The following is a 23560-nucleotide window of genomic DNA, read 5'->3' as shown; positions in this document are numbered from 1 at the left end:
CTTCTTACCTCTCCTTCTTGCTCCCCTTTTCCTTTCTCCACTCCACTTAGAGGATGTGACCTTTGGAGTTCGAGGTTTAACCCGGTTCTCCTTTCTCTGTCTACTCTGCCTGGTTTCCCGTCAATTCACATTGTTCTCCACTACCATGCGATGACACCCGGATCTGCACCTCCTGCTCAGAACTCTCAGGGGAGCAGAGCTGCTTCCTCCACAGGGCAGGGTGAGGGCGAGGCATGTGGGTGTCCAAGGAACAACATGCAAGGAAGTATTTACTCCTAGGTCCCTGTTGGTGCTGACCCTGAATATGCATGTCCCTCAGAGTGAGCAACTCAGAATTCCAGCTGTCGATGCCTCCCACTCCTCACCCCAGTCCTGGTCTGCTCTTGGCCATCTTTGTTGAATGTCCCACAGGCATTGCCAACTGCAAAGTTAAAAAGCAAAGTCTGCTTTGCCCTTCCAACGCTCTCCTCCCCTGGTGAATCATAGCATGGCCGACTCAGACCTCCTCCAACAGACCTCTGACGTCGCCCTGAAGGAGCTGAGAGCAGATCTTTGCTCAAGCTTCCCTCTTCCTAGAATACTCCCCTTCCCTGACTCCCTTCTGGTCTCAGCTCAGATGTTACTTTGAGAAGCCACGTTTTACTCCAAGGTTGGTAAGAGGACTTCTTGGGAGTATCTCTCACCCCCCAAGTGCTCTGTTCCATCACAGCACCTGTCAAACTGAGTAGTGCTTGGGGACTTGCCTGTCCCTACTCCTTATTCATCACTGAACACCCAGCACTAACCTGGTGCTCAGCTCATGGAAGGTGCTCAACATGTGTCTGCCAAATGAGTGAAGAAGTGTAGGAATTCCCCTGCAGACATTTGAGTCTGGAAGTCCTAAATTCATGCCTCAGATTCTCCTCTTACCAGCTGTATGTCCTTGGAAAAGTTAAGAACCTTTTCTGAGCTTTAGTTGTGATCCATGAAATGGAGATCGTAGTTACCCCCAAAGTTATCATGAAGGGGTCTGTGCTTCTGGAACTGCTTGCAGTTAATAGAATGCTTGACTCTCTTCTCATCCACACCACACACTGAACTCCAGGAAGCCAGATTTAAGTTCTATGCTAAGGGGTATCCTAGAGCCCAGCCCAGAGATGGATTCTTAGTGGGAGTGCAAAATATGTTTGGTTGTTTGAAGGAAGGTAGCTATGGCAAGCCTTAGAAATTGACAGTGAAGAAAAAAAAAAAAAAAGTTAAAAGGAAGGAAAAAAGAGGGAATGCCGGGCAAAGGAAAGGGGAGAAGAGAAACAGGGTGCACCCGCTTTCCCTGAGGCCTGCACACACTCCGGGAGGCCCATCTGCTTTGGAAGGACCAGGCTAGGGATGCTCCCCTGGGAGATAACCTGCTCAGGCCTATTCTCGTCTCCGCGACAGCCGGGCGACAGGGTGCCCATGTGACTGGCCTCCTTCCCTTATTAGAAACAGCTGTGCAGAAGGCGGCCCTGGGGCTGGAGCTCGGGGAGAGATTTCACAACCTCTGGGGCTGTGCTTCAGTTGCGTTTCAAACATTGTTTATGTGCATTTATGTGTGTGTTTCCTCGGGTCTCTTCTGATTGCGAGGAGACTCAGCCTTGCAAAACAAGCTCAGAGTGTGTCTTGTGTTGTGTGTGCAGATAGTAATGGAATGTACCAGCTTCCTGATGCCAATTCTGAGAGCAGCTAAGAAGCTGAAAACAAAAGAAATCCAGCCCCAGGGGGTCAGCCAGGAGCATGCAAAGGAGGTGGAGTTCAGGTTGGAGCTAGAAGACTGGGGAGGGCTTAGGCTGGTCTATAGAGTCCATCCAGAAAGGACATAAAGGAGAGTTGTTTTCCCATTTTTATCCTCTTTCCCCAAGCAGTAGCAATAAGAGCTGCCAAAATCAAGGTTAACTATCTTCCTTAGAGGAAAAGGGCTGCTGATAGCACATGCAGATTACGCATATCCATTTCCCTCATGCCTTTGAGACTCTTAGGGGTCCTGAAGGAATGTCAAGAGTTGCCTTTAAATTGTTTCAGGGAGGAAAGAAGAGATGCTGCCTGAGTGAAAAATTGGGATTTGGACCAGCTCACTGGCTCCCAGGTCTTGCTGCCCCTTAGAATCCCTGGGGAGCTTTTAAAACTCCAATGCCAAGACCTCATTCCAGACAATTCAGTAGACTCTGTGGGTGGGACCTATTCATCAGTGCTTGAAAGCCAGGCTGAAATCACTGGAGTCCATGAACTCTGATCTCTGAATTTCCTGACCTTTCTGTGTCTGAAATTAGTCATCTACAGGACTCTCTGCAACTGGGAAGGATTTCACTGATTGTGGCTTAATATTTAGAATTAAGCTAGACTACTCATTTTCCAGACATGTCAATAGGTATTCTATGGAGAAATACAGGAGAACAGTAACTTAGTGGTCAAATGAGCAGAGAAATGTTGACATAGAAGCCCAAGCTCTCAGGCTTAAAGGGGTCTTGAAGTTCATCTAGTTCCACCTATCTCATTGGTTCTTGAAGTGTGGTCCTCAGGCCAGCAGCATCCACATCACGTGGGAGCTTATTAGAAACTCATGCACAGGCTCCACCCCAAAATATGAATCAGGGGTCTGAGTTTTGACAAACTTCTCAGGTGATGCTGATGTTCAAGTTTGAGAGTTAGCCACTGATCTGCTATAGGAACTGCCTACTATACCCCGGTCTTCTGGTCGAACTTGTGGTGGTAAGGTTAGTTACTAGGGCACTGGTCTCTGGTGTAGCCCGTCTTTGTTAAAACTCACATTCTTCAGTTCCTTAAAATGAAATCTGCTTTGCTAGAGCTTCTACCCATAGTGCTGGTTCTGTCTATTGCAATGACTGAAAGTAAGTCCTTCAACACATCTAAGGTATAAGGTATTGTTCTGGTTTGGCATAACATCATTCTATTATGGTTTCTAGTTAATATAACTAGGACCTCTAGTTTAACATGACACATAGCAGATAGCTCTCAAATTTCCTCTAAAACACTCAGGAAGATACAGAAGAAGTAACAACTTACATTATTGTCCCAAACTAATACGGAGGGGTAAGTGTAGAAGAAAAATTTTGTGAAAATATGTGTTCAAAATTAGAGTATAGAAGATTATTTTAAGTTTGACATCAAAGGTGGAAATTACAAAGATTTATACATTTGATGAAATTACTAGATAACTTAAGAATGAATTTAATTAAACTATCAGATAAATTATCTAATATTTTATTATCTACAACTTTAATGTAGTGTTAAAAAGTTAAAAGATAAATGACAGACTAGAAAAAAAATGGCTCTGTCTCTATATAATGCTAGACTTTGTTTCATAAGTAAGCAACATATACTTAATACATAGCATAGGATCTAACACACAGAAGGCCTTCAAAATACTTACTGTATGAATGAAGATGAATTAGGAAAATAACCATGTGAAAATCAACCCTAAAATATCTAATAGGAAAATGGGCCAACAGCATATATAGGCAATTGATAAAAGAGAAAAAAAAATTTAAAAATTATTCCACTTTACTAGCAACAGAAAGTGAAAAATAAATGAGCATCTATCAAACAGCTATGTCTAATAATGCTGGTGAACATCTGTGGAAATGAGTTTCTTACAGATGCTGGTGTGAAGGTTAATTTGTATAATCTTTCAGGAGGGCAACTTGGCAATACATATAAAAGCTTTAAATTTTTCCACACCCTTTGATCCAGTAGAAAGCTGGACTCTTACCTAAGGATACATTCATGAATGTGTACAACAATTTGACAATAAGGATACTGACTGTGTCTTCCTTTACAAAAACAAATACTTGGAGATAAATATCCAAGAAAGGCAGATACACAGTGAAATATGAGCCCTTAAAAATGACATTAGGTGAGGACATGAGATGGTGTGAAAGCTTACTCCTTGTATGTGGTGAAGTGATTAAAAAACAGGGTTGAGTTGGGAGGTCTAACATGACCACCAAGAAATCACCAATCAAAGAAGTTCTCATAGTTCCTTTAACTCTGCTTTCTCAGATTGGATATTCTAAATTTCTTCAATCACTTGTCCTTGGAAGGTGGACACTTTTTCTAAACTCAAACAGTGGCCCAGGGGTGTAGGAAGCCTTGGGGACCATCCTGGAAAGACACTTCCTTGCTTAGTCTCTGTTCAGTGTGTTCTGCCTTGGCATAGGTCTAGCCAGCAACTTTAAATGTTTACAGAGACACCATGGAAATGGTGAACAATAGTACCAAGTTAATAGAAACTCATTAAGTGGAGAGAATTGCAAAGAAATTCCAAGCAGAAAAACTGGAATATGAAAAGGTACAGAGACATGCAAGGTCTGGAATGTTCAAGGCTCGTGAGCAATTAATCCCTCCTAAGGAGGGTACCTGGGGTGAGTAGCAGACTAAGTAGAATGGTAGGCCTTTCTAAATCAAGTTGAGGATTTGGGGGCTTTTCTCAATTTTTTGCAAGTCTGAAGCTGAGAAGGGCTTGTTGAGATCCATGTTTTAGAAAGAGTACCCTGTGGCTTTTTATTGGAAGCAGCGGGATGTTAAAGGACACCATATGCTTGGTAAACTTGCAAAATTTTAAACTTGGTAAACTTGCAAAACTTGGTAAACTTGAAGAGATGTGTTACTGGTTTGCTACTTAAGTAACTCCACTTAAGTTTCTCCTGGTGCTTTCTCTTTTATGTTGGCTCTGGGATTTCCTGGTGGGCTCTAGGAAACACTGGGGCCATGAGCACACCCAGCTGAAAAGAGGAAAACAGGTGATGTAGAGGGGAAGCTGTCACCTCTTCTGCCCTTGTCCCATTCATTCTTTCCCTGACATGGGGCTTGGTCCACTCTGAGGAGGTGGGTGCCAATCCCAGGGAAAGGCGGAGGCTCTGGGCTCAGGCCTCCTCAGCCCCCTGCTCTGGGGTGGGTGCTGGCGACCCTCAGGCCTTTGGGCTGTCTCAGAGGCTCTGTTGGTGGACCGGGCCCACATCCATAGTTCGGGTGTGTTAGCTGGGAGGAGGTTGGAGCAGACAGGAACTGAGGAGGAAGAGCTGCCAGGTTTCTAGGAGGTCAGCATGTGTTTGAAGCAATTGGGAATGTCACTGAGAATGTAATTAGGTGATTTTTGTTTTTGTTTTGTTTTGAAGGAAAAATTCAGAACCTGTGACTCTTGTTCACAAGCACGTGGCTGGAAGTAGTCATTGGAGTTTATGGAAAATGTGGTCAGCCCCATAAATCAGAGCTGAGGAATTCTTCGAGTCATCACCCTGTGTGACATGCAGGTCTGTAACAAGTCTCCTGAACTTATGTAAAACAAAGCAGAGGGAGTGTGTGGACCAAGCTGTACTGTGGACCTCCTCGCCCCTGAATCCTTTCCTGTATAGCCATATGGCAGCTTTGAATTCCTGCTCCTACTTCCTCCGTGACTGACCTTGTGTAATTCCCTGTGCCCATAGAGAAGTCTATGGCAGTCGCCAAGAACACATGGACACAATTCTCTGCATCTGTTTCCCCCATGCATCTTGCAATTTTGGCAGGATTCTATAAAGAAAGCCCATTTTAAAGTAAACTGGACAGTCATAAACTGTGAGAGTGCTAAGAATAGGTTCAAATCTATCCTGGTTCTTAGACTTCCTGCTTCAAATCTATTATTTTGTGTGACTGGGAATGAGAATTCAAGGTGGTATTTTGTTTCTCAAAAGCATTTGGAATGCATTCAAATGTTAATACAGACGTTCATTCAGAATTAGTAAAGAAGAGATTCAATTTAGGTGTGACTCATTAGAGGAAATTTTGTTTTCATTTCATTGTTCTTGGATTTACACGATCAGTCTTGCGCCCTAAACACTGTTGGTTCTTATATCCTATTAGTGATATTTCTTCTTATCTTTCCTCTTTCCAACACTCCTTCCACTTCTTGACCCAGTTTGTGGATTTGTTTCTGCCAAACTGATCATTGGGGAATGGAATGTTTACATATTTTAGGGGAGATGTTTTTTAGTTGCTCAAAAAGAAAAAATAAAATAAAATAAAAAAGGACTGTGCATTAAATCAGCATGTTTTGTCACAAAACAGTACTGCTGAACCCTCAGGTATTTTACTATTGTTTTTCTTAATCTGTTAGATGAGTCTCACGAATGCTAAAAATATTTCATTTTCCACAGAAACTAGATGCATCATTTATAGGACCAAACTCTTCCCTGAGTACTAATGTTTTCACCTATGTACATTTCTGTTAATTGTAGAGTTTTCACTTTACAATTTGCTATAGAAATTGGTTCTTGTTGACGTGCACAGAAAAAATACAAATTCCATATGCCACTGAAGGCCAAGTCGACCCAACACTTATATAAACTGGTTTCATAACACCTTCCTGTTGTCCCAGTTATAACTTGGAGCATGGACAGTTAGCTGGTGAGTAGCTTGCACAAACAATGAAACTTCAGATCAAATTCCTTCAGCCTCAAACTGCCCAATGTCACCAGGGGCAAGAGACCTGTCTAGTAGGCTCCACCCCACTTTGTTGGTGATGTCATATTGAAGGGGGCAAGACAATGATGTGGCATATCTAATATACACCGAAAGTAACATGGCTGGAATTTGTGCATCAAGCATCCACAGACAGCAGAAAAGCACACTATAAATAATCATAATAATATTTGTCACCCATGGAGAGTTTTTGGATGCTCATCAGGGGGCCAAATGCATGACACATCTGCCACACTAGGAAGCAGTTATTGTCATCTACTGCATAAAAATGAAATACAGAGAGGCTGGGTGATTTGCTGGAAGCTTATCCGTAAGTCAGGAAAGAAGTGATATTCAAACCCAAGTTTGACTGATTTGGAAAGGGTTCAAAGTTAGACAGCCTTATTTTGCTTTTGGGTAAATGGGCCTGATTTCCAAGGATGAGGATGGAAGGTGCAGGTTGCTGGCAGTTGAGGAGTTTGATCCCAAGCCTCACTCTCTAACAGTTATGGAGGAGAAACTAGCTCTTGCAAGAAGAAATAGCAATGGTATGATTTCAATGGAACTGAGTTTGTTTCCAGCATTATTATTTACTTTCTGAACCAGTACAAGTTATGTGAGTTTTCTTGTCTGTTTTCTCATTTCCAAAATGAAAGCATGGGCTGGATGGTTTCTAAGGTCTCTCTCTGTCTCCTCCTTTTAAAACACTTCCTAGTTGGAGACACTCCCAGTTTAGCCCTATCAGTTCTGGATGAATCCTCATCCAGGGTATTAGACCCCTCTGTAGGCCCAACACCTGCTGGAAAGTGGCAGGAGTTCTTTGTGGCCCTTATTCCCTCACCTGTCTGTGTGAGACTGTCACCCTGTGCCTCACCCCTGGCCAGTGTGGCTCAGGAAGCAGGCTTCCATCCTGGGACAGCCCAAAGTGCAGGCCGGCCCTGCTCCATCACTCACTCCCTAAAAACTGAGAAACTCAAGTTCTAGGAAGATAAACCCAAGATATTTCTGTCAAAATCCTTTTCAGAAAAGTAAAGCAAAATTCGAGGTCTCACAAAAACCAGAATTTTGAAAATTGGTATCTAATTTGTCACAATTTGAAGTGATAGTTGGATTAACATACATGGAGTTCTAGCTGTACCAAGACAGAGGAAGAGAGGGGAAGAAACTGTGCGTGCATGGGTGTGTATGTGTGCGTGTGTGCATTAGGACTAAGGAATCCTACCGTGTCTCCTGGCTGGGGCCGCATCACAGACACACGATCATATCCTTTTCTTAGGAGGACCCACAAGGCATCGAGTTTTCCCTGAAATAAAACAAATGCACGAGATTAAATATGAAACCAGATGAGCAGCCTGCTCCTGTAGACACACAGGCCCTCCCCTGCTTCTTGTCACATGCACAGCACAGCTCCAGCAGCATGGTTGTGACAGGACTAGTGACTCTGGTTCCTGAACACAGGATTCAGGCTCCGTAAATGTGGGACAAGAGACACACGGAGGACCCTGATGCTCGTGAGGGATACACCCTGAGACCTGGGTGTAGCCTTACACTTGCAAACACAAAGTTCCTTCAGGTTCTTGGCTTTTGTCCTTCCACATTTCTGGGCATATTTTCATATCACAAGTCAGTATTTTCAACTTGCATTAAAATTTCTTCTTCCCACTCGGTGTCTAGAGTTCATAGATGATGACAAATTCAGGAAAATTCCTAACCATAAGCATGGACAGGACAGAGGCCCAGTGGAAGGCCCTTGGGGTACAGATTCCCTGCTATCTGCTAGACTCACTCATCAAGGACAGTGAGTTCAGGAGCCCCAGGCTCCAAGACAACCCTTACGGGGAGGCATGGAATTAGTTCAAACTGGGAAGAACCATGTCAGGGTCATTTTCAGTTCATGATAAAGCACACCCCTAAAAGTGACCCCTGCTCCTTGCAACCTGTGAATATGAAGATGAAGATGTGGTTAAGTTAAGGATCTTGAGTAGGAGTTACTCAGATGGGCCCAATGTTGCCATATGGGTCCTTCAGAGAGGGAGGCAGGAGGATCAGGGATGTGCTAAGAGAAGCAGGCAGCGCCCTTCACTGTGAGAAGGACTCAACCCAGTGTTGCCAGCTTTGGGGATGGAAGGGACCATAAGCCATTGAGTGTGGTGGCCTCCAGGACCTGGAACAGACAAGGAAATGGATTCTCTCTATGGCCTCCCAAGGAGCACAGCCCTACCAACACCTCGATTTTAGCCCAGTGAGACCTGTTCTGAGCTTCTGCTCTCTAGCACTGTGAGATGGTGACGTGTGTTGTGGTGAGCCTCTGTTTGTGGTAATTTGTTACAGTAATGACAGGAGGCCAGTGCAGCCCTTATCACTGAAGCTAATATGATTAGGGGTGGGGAGTACTGCGGATTGAACCCAGGAGAGCTCTACCACTGAGTTGCACCCCTACCCCATTTATTTTTTATTTTGAGACAAGGTCTCACTAAGTTTCCCAGGCTGGCCTGAAACTTTCGAGACACTGGGATTACAGGTGTGCCCCATCAGGCCTGGAGCTTATACACTTTCTGTTTAAACCAATTTGCTGATTCTGCCTCATACAGGTCTTCTGGCTGGAATGCTTTAATATAAGCCTTTAGAACAGGGTTTAGAACAGGGTTTCTAAACTGTGGTTTGCCTCCCTTTTAACTCTCATGAGATCAGTTTTGTGTGTTAAGACTAGAATTTTTAGGAACTAAAAAAGAATATGAGGGTTAATTGCACAGAGTGAGAATAAATATTGTTTTGGGATGATTTTGCTTCCTCTTGTGTGTGTGTATGTGTGTGTATGTGTGTGTGTGTGTGTGTGTGTGTGTGTGTGTGTGTGTGTGTGTATGGGGGGGAACTGAATGGGCATATTCTGGATCACAATGTAAAATATCTTTCCTATGGGGGTGTTAGGAATGTTTGACAACACTAATCTGGAAGAGGTCTTCCTGTGGCAGGGCTGGGAAGCCTGTGGATGTCTTTAGAGTTCAAATTCTACAACACAAAGCAATTACAGTGGCAGCATTAACTTCTGAATCATCTCAAAGACTTGATGTTCTGAAATTATTCTCTGGCAGGTTCTACACACATCTGAAAATTATACTCTTGAAACCTATCAACTGTTCTTCAAGCCCCTGTGGGTTAAACTTCACCTTGCCAAGTGTAGTGTTGTGTTTCTCATCTCCTTTGGCAAGGAATTTACAAAAGCCTTTGAAAATATTTTGAAATGACTTTAGAGCCCAGGCTGGAATTGTTGCCGTGATAGGCATGGTTTTCTGCATTAAACAATTTCAATCATCAGCTGAATGTTTTCCTCCAAGCTTCTTTGGGATAAGCATTTATAGTTCAGGATATAAGCAGGTGGGTTTTCTGGATGAATGCTTCCCCCATCCCCTTTTTTGGCAGGGGCAGGAGGGACTCCCAGTATTGGACTTTGTGAACCAGCCCACCCACAGTGTTGTGTGCACTGCTCACTCAACTTCCTGACAGAGGAGGAGCGATGGGATGGAGCTGCAGGAAGACAATCTGGCTGTTGAAGAAGCGTATTAAGTAACTCAGCAGAAATTTAAACCGATACGCACAGCGGAGGAGCGGAAACCACTTAGATGAGCGGTACCAGGAGAAAAGGCAGTGAATTGTGCTCAGTGGTTAAGAGCCCCTGGGTTCATCCTGGTACCAACAAAACACAACAAAACAACAACAAAAAACCAAAAAGCCTACACACCACATATTGAATGAACTTTTTTCTCTCCCAACCTATGCTTGCTTTTGCACACCCTGCCTTGGTTCATGGACGTGAAGTCTGGACATCAAAGGATCACTCTGACCTCTCTGACACCTCCTCATGTCCAAAACAGACTAGGTCTTGGGGATGGTCTCTCTGTAGCACCTCTCCAGTCACCTCTTCCTGTCCAATCCCCCCCACTCTGCCTGGACCCAGGCCCTCATCACCTGTCACTCATTCTGTGAAATATCCTGATTGGTCTTTTACCTAGTCTCCTTGTCCTCTCTTATCTATTGATTAATATTGGATTTCATTGCTAGCCCAAATGGATGCTTTGCAGTTTATAAATAAACCATGAACTATTACTAACAGTGTGGATTTGGGCAAGTATTTAACCTCTTCATGTGCAAAATGAGAGGAGTAATAGTTTCTACTTTCAAGGCTTATTGTGAGAAAAAAAAAATAACTTGTATTTTGAACTGTAGCATTTGGAACTGCAGCCCACCTGCAGTGTGTACGTCAGGTGAGCCACTGTCGCTGAGAATTCTGGCCAAAGGGAGACTAGCTAGTTCCATTGCATCTTTGGTGTTCTGACTGTCCCACAGATTAACCCCAGATTCCCAGTCTGTGCCACAGAAAACAATGCGGGTAGTCTACTCCTTCATCAGATAGGAAGTGAGCTTCAGAGAAAGAGGGATACAAAAAAGAGGGTAAAAATAGTTGACTAAAGTCAAGGAGAGGTGCACCACAAAGGCACTTGATTTTCTGAATGAAGACAGAAGTCTGTCATTTAATGACAGGAGCATTTAAAGTAGCAAGTGGGCTTGTTCATAATATCCGTTTCAGGCCAGAAGTGTCTCAGGGGATTTTTCCCACTGGTCCCCAGCTTTCCCTATAGTCTGGAAGGAGCCTTCTGGGTTGACGCCACTTCATTTCTATAGGTCTGGGTGCAGACCCTTCAGGATCCTCTTCACAGGATGTGTTCCAGACACTGGTCCTTACTCACAGGCGAAATGCCCAACTGCTTCTGTGACACTATGGCAGAGCTTTGTCCACAGAATCCGGAACCCTCTGCCAGAGTGTATTAAGATGACATTTAAAAATAGCTTTCTTTCCTATGAGGTTGATACAGTTTGACTACAAAATGAAAAATTTACCCATCCCAGACTGCCATGCTGCTTTGCACTCAGCTTCAGACAATAATTTCACAAAGACAAACTGGAAGTTGTATATAAACTCTGGCTTTTGCCTCTTTCTCCACAGTTAGTCTGGACTGGAGATGTTTATATGGCTATCATTCAAAGCGCCCTGCTGCATGGGTGTTTGTGGCTGGGTTTTTTTTCTTTCTTTCTTTCTTTCTCCAGCCCAGCAACATCTGTGTCTTCTCTTCTGGTGCGTCTGCCTTAGCTAGTTGGAAGTTAGTCAGACATTGAGAATTTTGAGGGTAGTTCAACTAGTAGGCTCACTATTGACAGGCACCTGAATTTTTATACTCTTGAAACAAACACCTGATAGATAGTATGACCCAGGCTCAAATGGAATTCATGAATACATTTAATGGATTTAAGTTAATGGCTAAAGTTGGAAGCTTTCCCTGCACTTGCACACACAATATTTTTCCTAGTTTTTTTTTTTTTTTTTTTTTTTTTTCCCCCTTTGGGTCTTTAAGAAAAAATTGGAATCATTCTAAAAAGGAGCCCAAGAGGGATGAAATCTGTTCAACATCAACAGTGCATCTGACATTCAGTGCTTTGAGAGGTCTTGCTTAGCTACATACAGCTTCATCTAGTGCAGTGTCATGACAGAATGCTGCTTGACAAGGTCAAGGTGTTTTAGGTCAAGGACTAGGGACCTGATGGGAAATAAACAGAAGACCACCCCGCTCCTGGGCCCCTGCAAGTGGGGCAGGCTAACCCTGCCTCTCGAAGTCTGCCTATCTTATAGGGAATAGCCTGCCTGCCTGGCAGGCCAGATTCTGGCTTTTGTCATTTCAGCTGCCATTTCTGTCATATCCAGTCATGTGGAGGAGCTACTGGAGAAGGATTAAAATGGTTTCTCTGAAGACTGCAGGCCTTCCAACAAACCTGCAGTTGCTTCTGGTTTTAATCTAGCTGGTGGCCATATATACAGGCATGACTTAACTTGTCTAAAATGGTCAGTCCCAATTTAATGAGAAGCATGGGGTGCTGTAAATCCAGGGGGTGAAAACCAAGCAAAGGCAAATGCAGGCTAAATATCAGGGAAAATTTCCTGATCATGAGCCTGGAATGAGGATGGGGGAAGTGTGGTTGGTGTGGTCAGTGCCTTAAATTAGACTTGGGGATGGTGGGGGGAGAAGAGCCCACTGTGGCCCTCTTCCCTCGCTGAGGACCCCCTGGGCTTAGCCAGCAACTGCGCTCACCTGATATTTCATGGAATACGTGAAAGGCAATCCCCTGACATGTACGATTCTGGCCACTTTTGCTGGGGAGCTAGGAATCTTCCCAGGCCTGTGGAAAGTTTTGCTGGATGGAGATGTTCTCCCCGATTAGAGGGAATGAAGGGAGGGCACAGTGTAGATGGTTCTTTCTCCATGAGCTGCCTGTCCCCAGTCGTTTGTCTGAATTTCTCTGCCTTCCCTGCTCCAAGTCTTGGAAACCTACTTCTCCACCAGTGGGATTTCTTTGGCCAAAAGGTGGCACCAGACTCAGAAAGAGATGAGGGCAAGCGAGGTGCTCATTCCTCTGCTCCTTCCATCTCCTCAGCAGTGGCTGCAATCATATAAGGGCACTGATCTGAAAAGATTTTCAGGGAGGGGTCAGAGAGTAAAGATTGTAGGCTTTCCAGGTCAAGAGGCAAAACTGAGGATAGTATATAGCTACAAAATACTTCACAATGTCAAAACCATCCTTTGCTTGAGGACACATCCCAGGTGATGGAGCAGGGTTAGATTGCCAATTCCTGCCTATGACCACAGCTCCAGATGGGTGCTTTCTTCTCTAGGTCTGTGGCTCTCACTGTGCTCCAGTGCCACCATTTCCTCCTCACCCTGCAGGCCTAGGGGTCAACAGCTCTCCCTGTTACTGGTCCCTGGGGCCTCACCACCTCTGTGGGGTCTTTTACCCTGCCTACCCTTTGTTAGCTCAACCCTTTGGAGTGTGCCTTGTTTTAACAAAGCACTGGGATGAACTCCGTGAGAAGGTTCAAGAAGGGAGAACAGAATTTATAGGGCCAAACAAGGCTAAACGCTTTGTCCCAGTATCTACATCACTAGAAAGTGATGTAGGCACTGTAGCCAGAACCAGGCTCACTATGGAGCATACGTCTTGTTGAAATTCTATGAGGCTGAGATTCCAATGGCAAATCTTCCTTTCTTCCAGACCAAGAGTTCACATTATTCCTTTTGAATTCTTTTCCACACTTCTATTCTTCTTGTTCCTGCCTTTCCTCATGCACCCAGCCCAGACAAACAAATGATCTCTTTTTCTCTTCCTTCCTCGGAGATGGCAAGAGGAATGTCACCTTCCTAGACAGAGTATTACGTGAGCTGTGTGGTTGGATGCTCTGGGAGTGGCTTCATAATTATATCCCACGCTTCAGCTCTTTAACAAGGGATGGTGAAATCCCTCTCTCTGCCAGGCACAATGCTGTTTAATGAGGCTTCAAAGCATAATTAATTGATGCCTGCCAGGGGTGAATTCTGGTGGAGAGAAGACCCATAAACACGAGTAATCACAGCAATGGCCCTCTCCCATCTCCCACCTAGCGGAAGGAGTGAGTAAGCATTGGCATCGCCTGCTCCATAGGCAAAAGGGACTCCACACTTTTCTTGTGTCTTAATGAGGGAGTTCTGCCGAGGTGCTCAGCAAGTCCACCAGCGGCACAGGCTTCTTCCATGAGGCTTTTTAGGAGATTCCACGACACTTGGATTCCCAATCACTTAACATTAATCCATCAGTTGTGTTGGTGATAACAATGGCCCCACTGTGAAATCTCACATGGATCTCCTTGCTGAGATTCCTGACAAATCACTGAGGTCTGGCCATGGCCGCTTTACCTATTTTAATAGTCCACAGTTCCTGTCCTCTGAGAACTCCCTATGGAACGCTGGCTGAAACCTTTGGTGACAACTTCTCCACTGGCTTATTGAAACCCAGGTGACTGGGCTCTGCCACTGGAGTTTCTGACTCAGTAGATCTTGGGTGGGGCCCCAAATATGCATTTCTAACAAGTTCTTGGGTGATGCTAATGTTGCTGGTCCCAGGGACCACACTTTAAGAACCAGTGATTTGACAGAATGACGAAGGAGGAAATTCAAGAGCCAGGACTCGGGAGGAAGTGGTTAATGAGGTGACCAAAGACTACCACTTAGGGAGTTTGGATGTGAAATCAGAAAATGGAGGCATTGGGGAGCAAAAGGAGTTTCATTCGATGAGAACATGGGCAAATCATGAAGGCCAATATGCTTTTGAGGATTTTGTGAGATTCTGAGCAATGAGGCCTGGGTATCTGTATTTCAAAAACACTTCCAGGTGATTCTGATACGCAGATTTGAGAACCTCTGTATATTCTGCATCTGGTGCTTACTAGGCACATGACAAAACTCACTGAGCTACTATTAATTCCAAGAGGATGTTGGGAATGTTTTGGGATTTTTTTTTTTTTTTTTTTTTGGTACGAGGGATCAAACCCAGGAGTGCTCAACTGCTAAACCACATTTCTAGTTTTTTATTTTTTTGTATTTTATTTAGAGACAGGGTCTTATTGAGTTCCTTAGGGCCTTGCTAGGTTTCTGAGGCTAGCTTGAACTCGAGATCCTCCTGCTTCAGCCTCCTGAGCCACATATTTTGGATTTTGAAATGTATTTGTCCATATCCTTATTTATTTCATGAATCTCAGTCCTAAACCACATTTAACAGAGAAACGACATGCACTCAGGCAGAAACTGGATTCTTCAAACAAAATTCATGTTCTCTCAACATGCAAGATTACAGAACACAAATTTAGCTACAAAGACACAGTATTAGTCACAAAGTACAGATTCCTGAAAACAACATAATAGAAAAATCCCCTTTCTTCTTCATCTCTGACAATCTTCTTGGCTCCTTCCTGTCTGAACATGTCCACATACCACTGCATGTTCCCCATTAGAAAAGAATCAGGAGCAAACAGCTGTTCCTCAAGCAAATTGCATCCCGCCCACATCTTCCCAGAGTTCAGTCCATTGCCTCAGAGGGCTTTTATCTTAAAACAGAATCTCACTGCTTTAAACATGGCAAACCAGAATGGAAACGTATTGCAATTCGTGGGGAACCTGAGTGAACTTGGCTGAGAAAAGATGACTACCAATAAGGTTTCAGCCACTGTTTGAAATGGTATTTCTTTTGATTTTGTAGAAGTGCTGATCCAAAATTAGCATATAACTCAGTGAATGATAAAAATTATTTCTCTTGTCACTGGGCAGGGGTAAGGCTGTGTGTGTGTGTGTGTGTGTGTGTTCATGTGTGCACGTGTGTGCGTGTGCATGGGGTGGTCTCAGAGGCTGGCTCTCATATTCCTTTACCTAAGGTTTTGGAGTGGGTCCAGGCTATTTGTGGTATGGAACTAGAGGCTGTGGCGCTGAACTTGGGCCTTGAGTTCTAGCCCTCAGCACAGCATGAATTTTGCCTATCTTTGTGTATGAAATGAGGGCGTTGAGTCTTTTCAATGATATTTTCCAGGGCTTTCTGGAAATTGGCACAGATGCTTAAGGCCAAGGCTGAAGAGAAGGGTTGATCCAATTATATGAATTCAAAGTCATTGGCACCCCAGAGGAAAACGGGCCCTCAGGGAGCACTAACTGCTTCCTGCAGCTTAAACTTCCCAAGAAGCCAAAAAGGATTTTAAGATCTGAAGCTGTGGTGGAGGAAAAGGGTGGAAAACTTTCAAAGGAGATTTGCTCTCAACCAGGAAGGGTGAGTCCTAGAGGGCATTTGGAGTAGAGAGCCATACCTTGATGGGAGAGTACCACTTCCGGGGCGAGGAGGGCCGGCGCATATTGTTGTTGAGATTTCGAGGCTCAGGGAACTCATACTCCTGCTCTGGCATCTTGACTCTCGCATTCTTTGCCTTTTCCAACTTAGCACCTTCTTCTGTGGATCCCTTTTCTCCCCAACGAACCTAATACAAACAAAATAAAATAAGACAGAGTGAAAAAATAAAACAGGCTGCCCCTGGGGAGCAAGGCTGACAGACAGCCATGTGATGTGCCTGCATGCGCTACCCATGCCTCACTCCCTCTGGGTTTTGAGGGCCAGGGAAGAGGAGGGCCATGGAAAGAGGGAAAGAAGGAGAGCAGAAGGAACAGAGAACCCAAGCCATGTGTGGACACTGAGGGGAGTAACTGTCCCTCAGTGGGACAGTGGGACAGCATGTGTAAAAGGCCCCGCAAGGCCAGGCAAGAATGGATGCTATTTCAGTCAGAAAAGAAACCAGTGGGGGAAGTCAGCATCTGTGTGACCTGTTCTGATACATCGGGGCAAGGCGGGGAGGTGCACAGTTAAGAGGCTGCACCTCTCATCTCTGAATCTTCCGGCCTCACAATCCACATTCCCAGCAGGCCTTAAGTAGGACTTGTCATCATTTGCTTTGGGTCCCCATCATGGAATAGACAGAATGTGAGTCAATGCACCCAGGTGTCCTCTCACCTCCATCCTTTTAATGCCTCCAACGCCTCGCCCACCATAGTAAGAGGCGTCTACCGTGGGCCATTTTTTCTTAGGTAGACCATCATCATCTTCTTCCTGCAGAGAGATTGTGATACATGAAGGACAAAGCACGGTTGCCATGTGCAGGTGTCCACTGTGGCAAGGTAGGGCTGGGTAGGAGCACAGGTTGTGGACTCTAGGGTTAAATTCTGGTGCTTACTTGGGAAAGCTGCATAACCTATCCACAGGCATTTTTTTTTTTTTTTTTTTTTTAAATCTGTAAAGTGGGAAGAAGAGCAGTGCTGTCAGGGAAGGCTGTGATGCGCTCCTGGGACCTGTCCTCTGCAGCTCCATTCCTTTGAAGGGTGCTATGGTGCTATGAATGTGTCCTCCAAAGCTCATGTGTTGGAGGCACTCCCCAATGCAAGAGTGGTAGGAGGTGAGGCCTAACAAGATGTAATGAGGTCCCTAGGGCTGTGCCCTCAGGAACAATGTTACCTGGGGAAGGGGTTAGTCATCACAAGAGTGGCCGTGTTAGATAGGCGAGTTGGGCCCCCTCTTGCTCTATTATCTTTTGCACATTCTTCCTTGTCCTTCTACCTTCTACCATGGGATGATGTAGCAAGAGGGTCCTCACCAGATGTGTTTCCCTTGACCTTGGACTTCCTAGACTTATAAATCTCCAGCACTGTACAAAATGAATTTCTCTTCTTTATAAATCATCCAGTGTCAGGCATTCTGTAACAGCTGCAGAAACCAGACTAAGACAAAGGGCTTCTCATCTTATCCTGTCCACATGCTGATGACTTAGGTATTTATATCCTTAGTCCTGACTCCTCTGAACTCTAACTTGACTTCACAGTCATGTTTTCTCTTGAGAGCTCCTAAACATCACAAGGACGTTATGGCAAAGAGAAGTCCTGATTTCCCTACCCAAACCCACTCCTCCTTTACTCTTCCCCACTGCCTGAGAATCACTCTTGAATTCTCCCTTTCTCTCTTTACCCGCCTTACACACCCTCCTGATTATCAGCTAGTTCTGTTGATCCTATTTGTAAAGGATCCCAAATCCACTGACTTTTCCACCTCTGCCTCTACCACCCTGGGCCCAAGCCCACGTGAGCTTCACCTGGATACAGTGGAGTCCTCCTGTCTGATCACCCTGCTAATCTCTTACTTCCCTATAATCCATTCTCTGCACAGGAACATAGCACGTCCAAACTCTGCCTCCGCCCTGCACGCTGTGCCTCCGCTCACCCCTCCGACCTCTCCCTCACCAACACCCTCTGCTTGCGTTCCAGCCTGCTTGCCCTTTTCTGCTCTTCACATACTCTGAGCACACTCCTATCTCGGGATCTGAGCACAAGCTGGCCTCTTGTCAGGGAACGATCTTCCCTGTCTTTTTTCTGCTCACTGTTTAGAGAGGCCTGGACATTCTTGTGAAGTAGCCCCAGTCTACTGGTTTTATTTTTAACTATGGATCTTACTATGGTTTGAGGTTTTCTTTTCATTTTTTAAAAATGCTTTTTAATTGTCGATGGACCTTTATTTTATTTATTTATATGCAGTGCTGAGAATCGAACCCAGTGTCTCACACATGCTAGGCAAGTGCTCCACAACTGAGCCACAGTCCCAGCCCTGGTCTGAGGTCTTCGTTGTCAATCTTTCCACACTAGAAGGTGAGTGCCACAGAAATTTTGTTGGTTGTGTTCACTATCATAGGATGCTCCTGGAGTTATGATGGATGGACTCACATTCAGATAAACCCACAGTGAGACGAAAATCTCGAGTTGAAAATGCACCAAACACACCCAATCTACAGCCCGCCACAGCTCAGAGACACAGTGACCGGTAGAGTAGTGGTATTTCCCCTGGTGATCGTGCGGCTGACTTGGAGCTATGACTTGCTTCTGCTGCCCACGTTGTAAGGAACTATCGTATTGCACATGGCTAGCCGGGGAAACATCCAAACTCAAAATTTGGAATATAGTTTCTACCGAATGTGTATCACTTTTGCATCATTGTAAAGCTCAAAGATTGTGAGTCGAACCATTGTAAGTCAGGGACCATCATTATCTCTGCTCTTGAAACAGCACTAATTGGTAGGAGGTAGGTGCTCAAGAATATTCTGCTGAATCTGTAAAGAAATAAGCTGCCTCAAATAAAGCAGCCAACTCAGTGTCATGACTTAGTTCCGTGGCAGGAAGTTGGTCCTTATATCTTTTAAGATGAAGGGCGAAAACAAGAGGTTTTATGGGTGGAAAGGGAAGGATAACTAGCAAAACTGCTTTTCACTTTGGCTCTGTAATTATTTGTGTTGTAGGAGAAAAGTGTCACTGTTCATAGTCGCGGTGGATTATGAGGAAGTGCATGGTTTCTCTCCTGGGTAGAGAAAGGAAGGTGGAAAAGGAATCTATAAAGCACAGGAATGAGCCCTAAAGGATCACATTGCTCAAAATGCCTAAGCCTGCTTCTCACAGTCTTGTTTGAGTGGCCATTTGAGGACTCAAACTCAGGGTGAAGTCCTATATAAGGCCATCACCGTGTGAAAAGGGGCATTCTATACCAGAGACAAGGCACAAAGCAAGAGAAAGCAGAAGGGAGGTCAGGACCCAAGGCACCAAAGCAAGATGGGACACATTAACCCCGTGAGACTCCTGGAGTCAAGTGCTGTGCTTGGGATGGGCTGGCTTCTTTAAAATTTTTTTTTGTTTTATAAATTTAATATATCTTTTCGTTGTTGCTGTTGTTCTGGGGATGGAACCCAGGGTTCTTTACCACTAAGCTGCATTCCCAGCCCCCATCCTTTACAATTTTGAGACAGGATCTTGCTAAGTTGCTTAGGGCCTCACTCAGTTGCAGAGGCTGGCCTTGAACTTGTGATCCTCCTGCCTCAGTCTCCTGAATTGCTGAGATTACAGGTGTGTGCCACCATGTTCAACTTTAAATTTAATATATATTAAAGGACAGAGTAAACATAGCTGACTGGAGATTTGCAATATTCAGGTAGATGACACTTGGGTCTCTTCCTCTCTTTTTAAAATAGATGTGTACTTCTTCCTCATGGGACTGTGATCCCCCTGCAGGCAGAGTGAATTTTCTTGACCCTTGTATTCTAAGTGCCTAGTAGGTGCTCAATAAGCACACACTGAATTCATGATATCACACAGCTGAATTTATGCAGCCTTTACCACTTAGGTACCAATTACTCTTCTAAGTGCTATTTAATCTCACCAACGGCTAGGGAGAAAGGCAGTGTTATTATTCCCATTTAAGAGACTAGGAGTAGTGAGGTTAAGTGCCAGGTCATCCAGCTTGCAGTGCTGGGTTTGAACTCAGGCAGCCTCACTGCAAGTTCTGGATTTTGTCCCTTTGTGTTTTGCTTTTCTAATCATTTGATGGTATTAGGTAAATGCTAATTTTCTACTTCTCACTCCGTGTACCTGCCTATTGTGATAATTTATGACTAAAAAATATTTCAAAATAAAACCAAAACCTTCAGACAACAAAATACTACTTGAGTATTTTACCTTATGATCTAAGTTCAGAAGGTTTGTCAAGGCAGGAACCTTACATATCTTACACATATGGCTACACAGTACCATAGAGGTGGGCCGATAGCTCTGCCCAGATACATAAACAATATTGTGAATCCAGGAACCTGGCCTCCCTGATTTAGGACAGTTTACTGAAAGAGATGACAGAAATTCTATCTCCTAAAATGGAACACAGCAGCATTAAGAATCTAAGAACTTGCAAAAATAAAGCTGCTTTATTCAATAGGGGACTAAAATGAACTGCTGAGTCTTCTAATTTTTTAGATTACAGGAATGCAAACTTCAGAGACCATCGAACTGGGCCTTTTCATTGCACAGATGAGGACCATAAGACCTAGAGCAACAAAAGCGACCAAAGCAGGAGAAGTTCTGGTCTGGGCTTCTGATGGCTTGTCCAGGGATAGCGCCCGACCTCTGCCCCCCGCCCCGCATACTTTATTATGAACTCCAAGAACGATTTAGAATTGTTTTCCTCTAATTCACAGACTGCCTGAAGGTACAACAAGAAGCATAAAGACGGCTCCCTAGCACACCACAGCGCCCCTCCCCTCATCTTTCCACTCTCCAGCGGGGCGGGGCCCCGGGGTAGGAGGGCGGGTCATCCCCGTGAGCATGCGCAGGGCTGCTGTTCATAACAGGAAATGCCTAGATGTAGAAAGTCTGCTCCACATGCTCATGATCACCAAGCCCATCCTTCACTCGTCTGGCCAGAGCTTGCCTGCCAAATTCAGCAACAACAGCACAAATCAACACAAAGGCCGGGGGTTTGACCAAAGGGAGAGTCAGAGTTTCCCCTGCAGCAAGCATGGGCCTGTTTACACATTTTGGAGACCGGAGGGTTTTGCAATCCCCAGGAAGGGAAGGAAATCTTTGATGTTTCTTTTCATTTGACCAGAAATGGATGGAATAAAATTTCAGACCCCAGCAAGTCCACTAAAGCAACAGTAATACCTGGGGGTGAATTTCTACAACTAAGTAAAATAGAAAGCCTCTTGGGATATTTCCCCTACTCTACCCTTTAAGGATGTATCTAGAAATTCTCAGTTTCTCTCTGTCTCTCTGTCTCTCTCTAAGTAAATAACAAAACACAACAAAAATACTTTGATATCCTCAGTGGGTACTGGGGACAGGACTGGCTAAGACAAATTGCTTTATATGAGCAGGTAGCAGGAATCTGGGGTTTGGGCAGGAGCTGAACAGAAAAGAGCGGAACTGAATTACCAGCTAACTGCCAGAGGACATTGGAGGAGGTGACCTTGAGATCCTCCCAGTAGTGGGAATGGCCGGGATGGGAAAGAAGAGACTGTCAGAAGTTATGTGTGGTCATCCAGCCCCATACTTAGGTGAAAGCCCCTTTATAGGATTCTGGTTTGTCAGAAGGTATCTAGCAAATGAGGAAGATGACCTAAAGCAGAAGCAGCAAGGAATAGGAGTCAGCGGTGCCTGACTGGGAGAAACCACAGAGATCGGGGAGGGATGCTGGTATCCCATCAGGGGAAGTTGAGTTTAAATCTTAAAGGATGTGGTGGCCCCAGACAACCAGTTGGCTAATGTTTGGGTAACCCAAGTGGTAGCACATTCCTCGGATGGTAGAGACTGATTCTAACCTGCTAGTCCTCAGGCAGATCTGGGTGTGCCCTCTGGCTTGCTCCTGCTCAGGAAGAATCAGCTGTAGAATATGAAGTCTGGTGTATGCACTTGGTTAGCCTATAATTGGATTAGTCATGTGCTGTCTTCAGACACTGAACTTTTCCATCTTTCCCCATTGTGCTAGGCTTTTGTACATCTCCATGCTTCAACATTTGGGATTCCACATGCCTGGAAAACCCTTCCCCATTCTTCCACCATCCCTTAAGACATCATTCAAATGTAACCTATTCATTGAAGAACTCCGTGATTCCCCAGAGAATTCAGTTTCCCTTCTTGTGTTCTCATAACTCCTGGTACTGACCTCTACTCACCCAAGATATTTAACTGTGAGATAAACCATGAGGTAGAAAGGGTGAAGTTTCAGATCTTGGGGTTCCCTTACTCCTCCACAGAGACTGTGCACTGGGCAACTTTACCGAGTGTGAATAATGACGCCCCCCACCTCCCCAATATGGTGTAGTGTGCCTGGTGGCCCTCAACTCAGGTTCTGTATCATTCTTGCTTCTCTAATATCCATTTGCTAGAAGAGCCAGATAGCCAGTTTGACCCAAGAGGATTCTCAGCCCCAAACTCATCGTGGGCACCAATAGAAGAACATGACGGAAACAGAATCTAGCCACAGGGAAATCATTTGAAATCAACTTTTAAATTAATTTAAAATTTTCTACAACTGTAACACACCTTAAACCCATATGATAAGCCCTCTGTGGCTACAAACAAGGACTTTTATTTGTCCATTCTCTTCCTTACTCACTCAGGCAACTGTAGTTGAGTCCCCAATTCTTGCCAGCAGGGTGATGTATTTTGAGAAAAACAGAGACTGCAGCTGTCAACAACATGCTTTGCATTTATAGAGGAGTAAGTTTTGTGAGGTTGGTGACATGAAATAAAGGACTAAGGCCACAGAAACTTCTAGGCCTGGGAGGCTCTGGCGGGCAGAACTATACTAGAACTGGCTGGACTGTCTCATCTGATCTTTGGAGATAAGCCAGAGAGACCCCCTTCATGTCAGTTTTGGTGAATTCCAAGGAATGAATTGGCAGATCAGGAAAATTCAGCACCACTTCTTGTTTGTACACACAAACAATTCCATAGGATTTAAGATTTCCTAGTTCTGGGTGGCATTTAGCATGTCACGGTGCCAGGGGATCTGTTCACTTACACACAATGATGAAGGCCAACACAATGATTGTCCTCTATTCTTTTTTCTCTTTTTGGTACTGGGGATTGAAACCAGAGGTGCTTTAACACTGAGCCACATCCCCAGCCCTTTTCCTTTTGATTTTGAGACAGGTTCTCGCTAAGCTGCTCAGAGCCTTGCTCAGTTTGAGGTTGGCCTCACCGGTCTCCTGAGTGGTACTGGCCCATCCTGTATTATTCAATAATGAATACTGTTAATTTTCTTAGGAGAAATGTTCCCTTAATAAAAATAGGTATTGAGTACTGTATTCTGGGCCTGTTCCAGTTGGAGTGTACAA

At 44.6% G+C, this 23560-nt stretch overlaps 1 protein-coding gene across 1 annotated transcript in view; it reads right to left on the bottom strand.

Moving 5' to 3' along the window:
• ANTXR1 (ANTXR cell adhesion molecule 1) overlaps positions 1-23560 on the bottom strand; it is a 168923-nt gene that overhangs the window by 45938 nt on the left and 99425 nt on the right. The window contains 3 exon segments of the mRNA XM_079110856.1: positions 7694-7774; positions 16181-16348; positions 16876-16971. Of these exon segments, the coding sequence (XP_078966982.1) occupies positions 7694-7774; positions 16181-16348; positions 16876-16971 (345 nt within the window).

Source organism: Sciurus vulgaris (genome assembly GCF_902686455.1).
Source record: "Sciurus vulgaris genome assembly, chromosome: 14".
Taxonomy (NCBI): Eukaryota; Metazoa; Chordata; class Mammalia; order Rodentia; family Sciuridae; genus Sciurus; species Sciurus vulgaris.
Note: the sequence above shows the minus strand (reverse complement) of the source record. Positions and strands in the feature narration are given on the sequence as shown.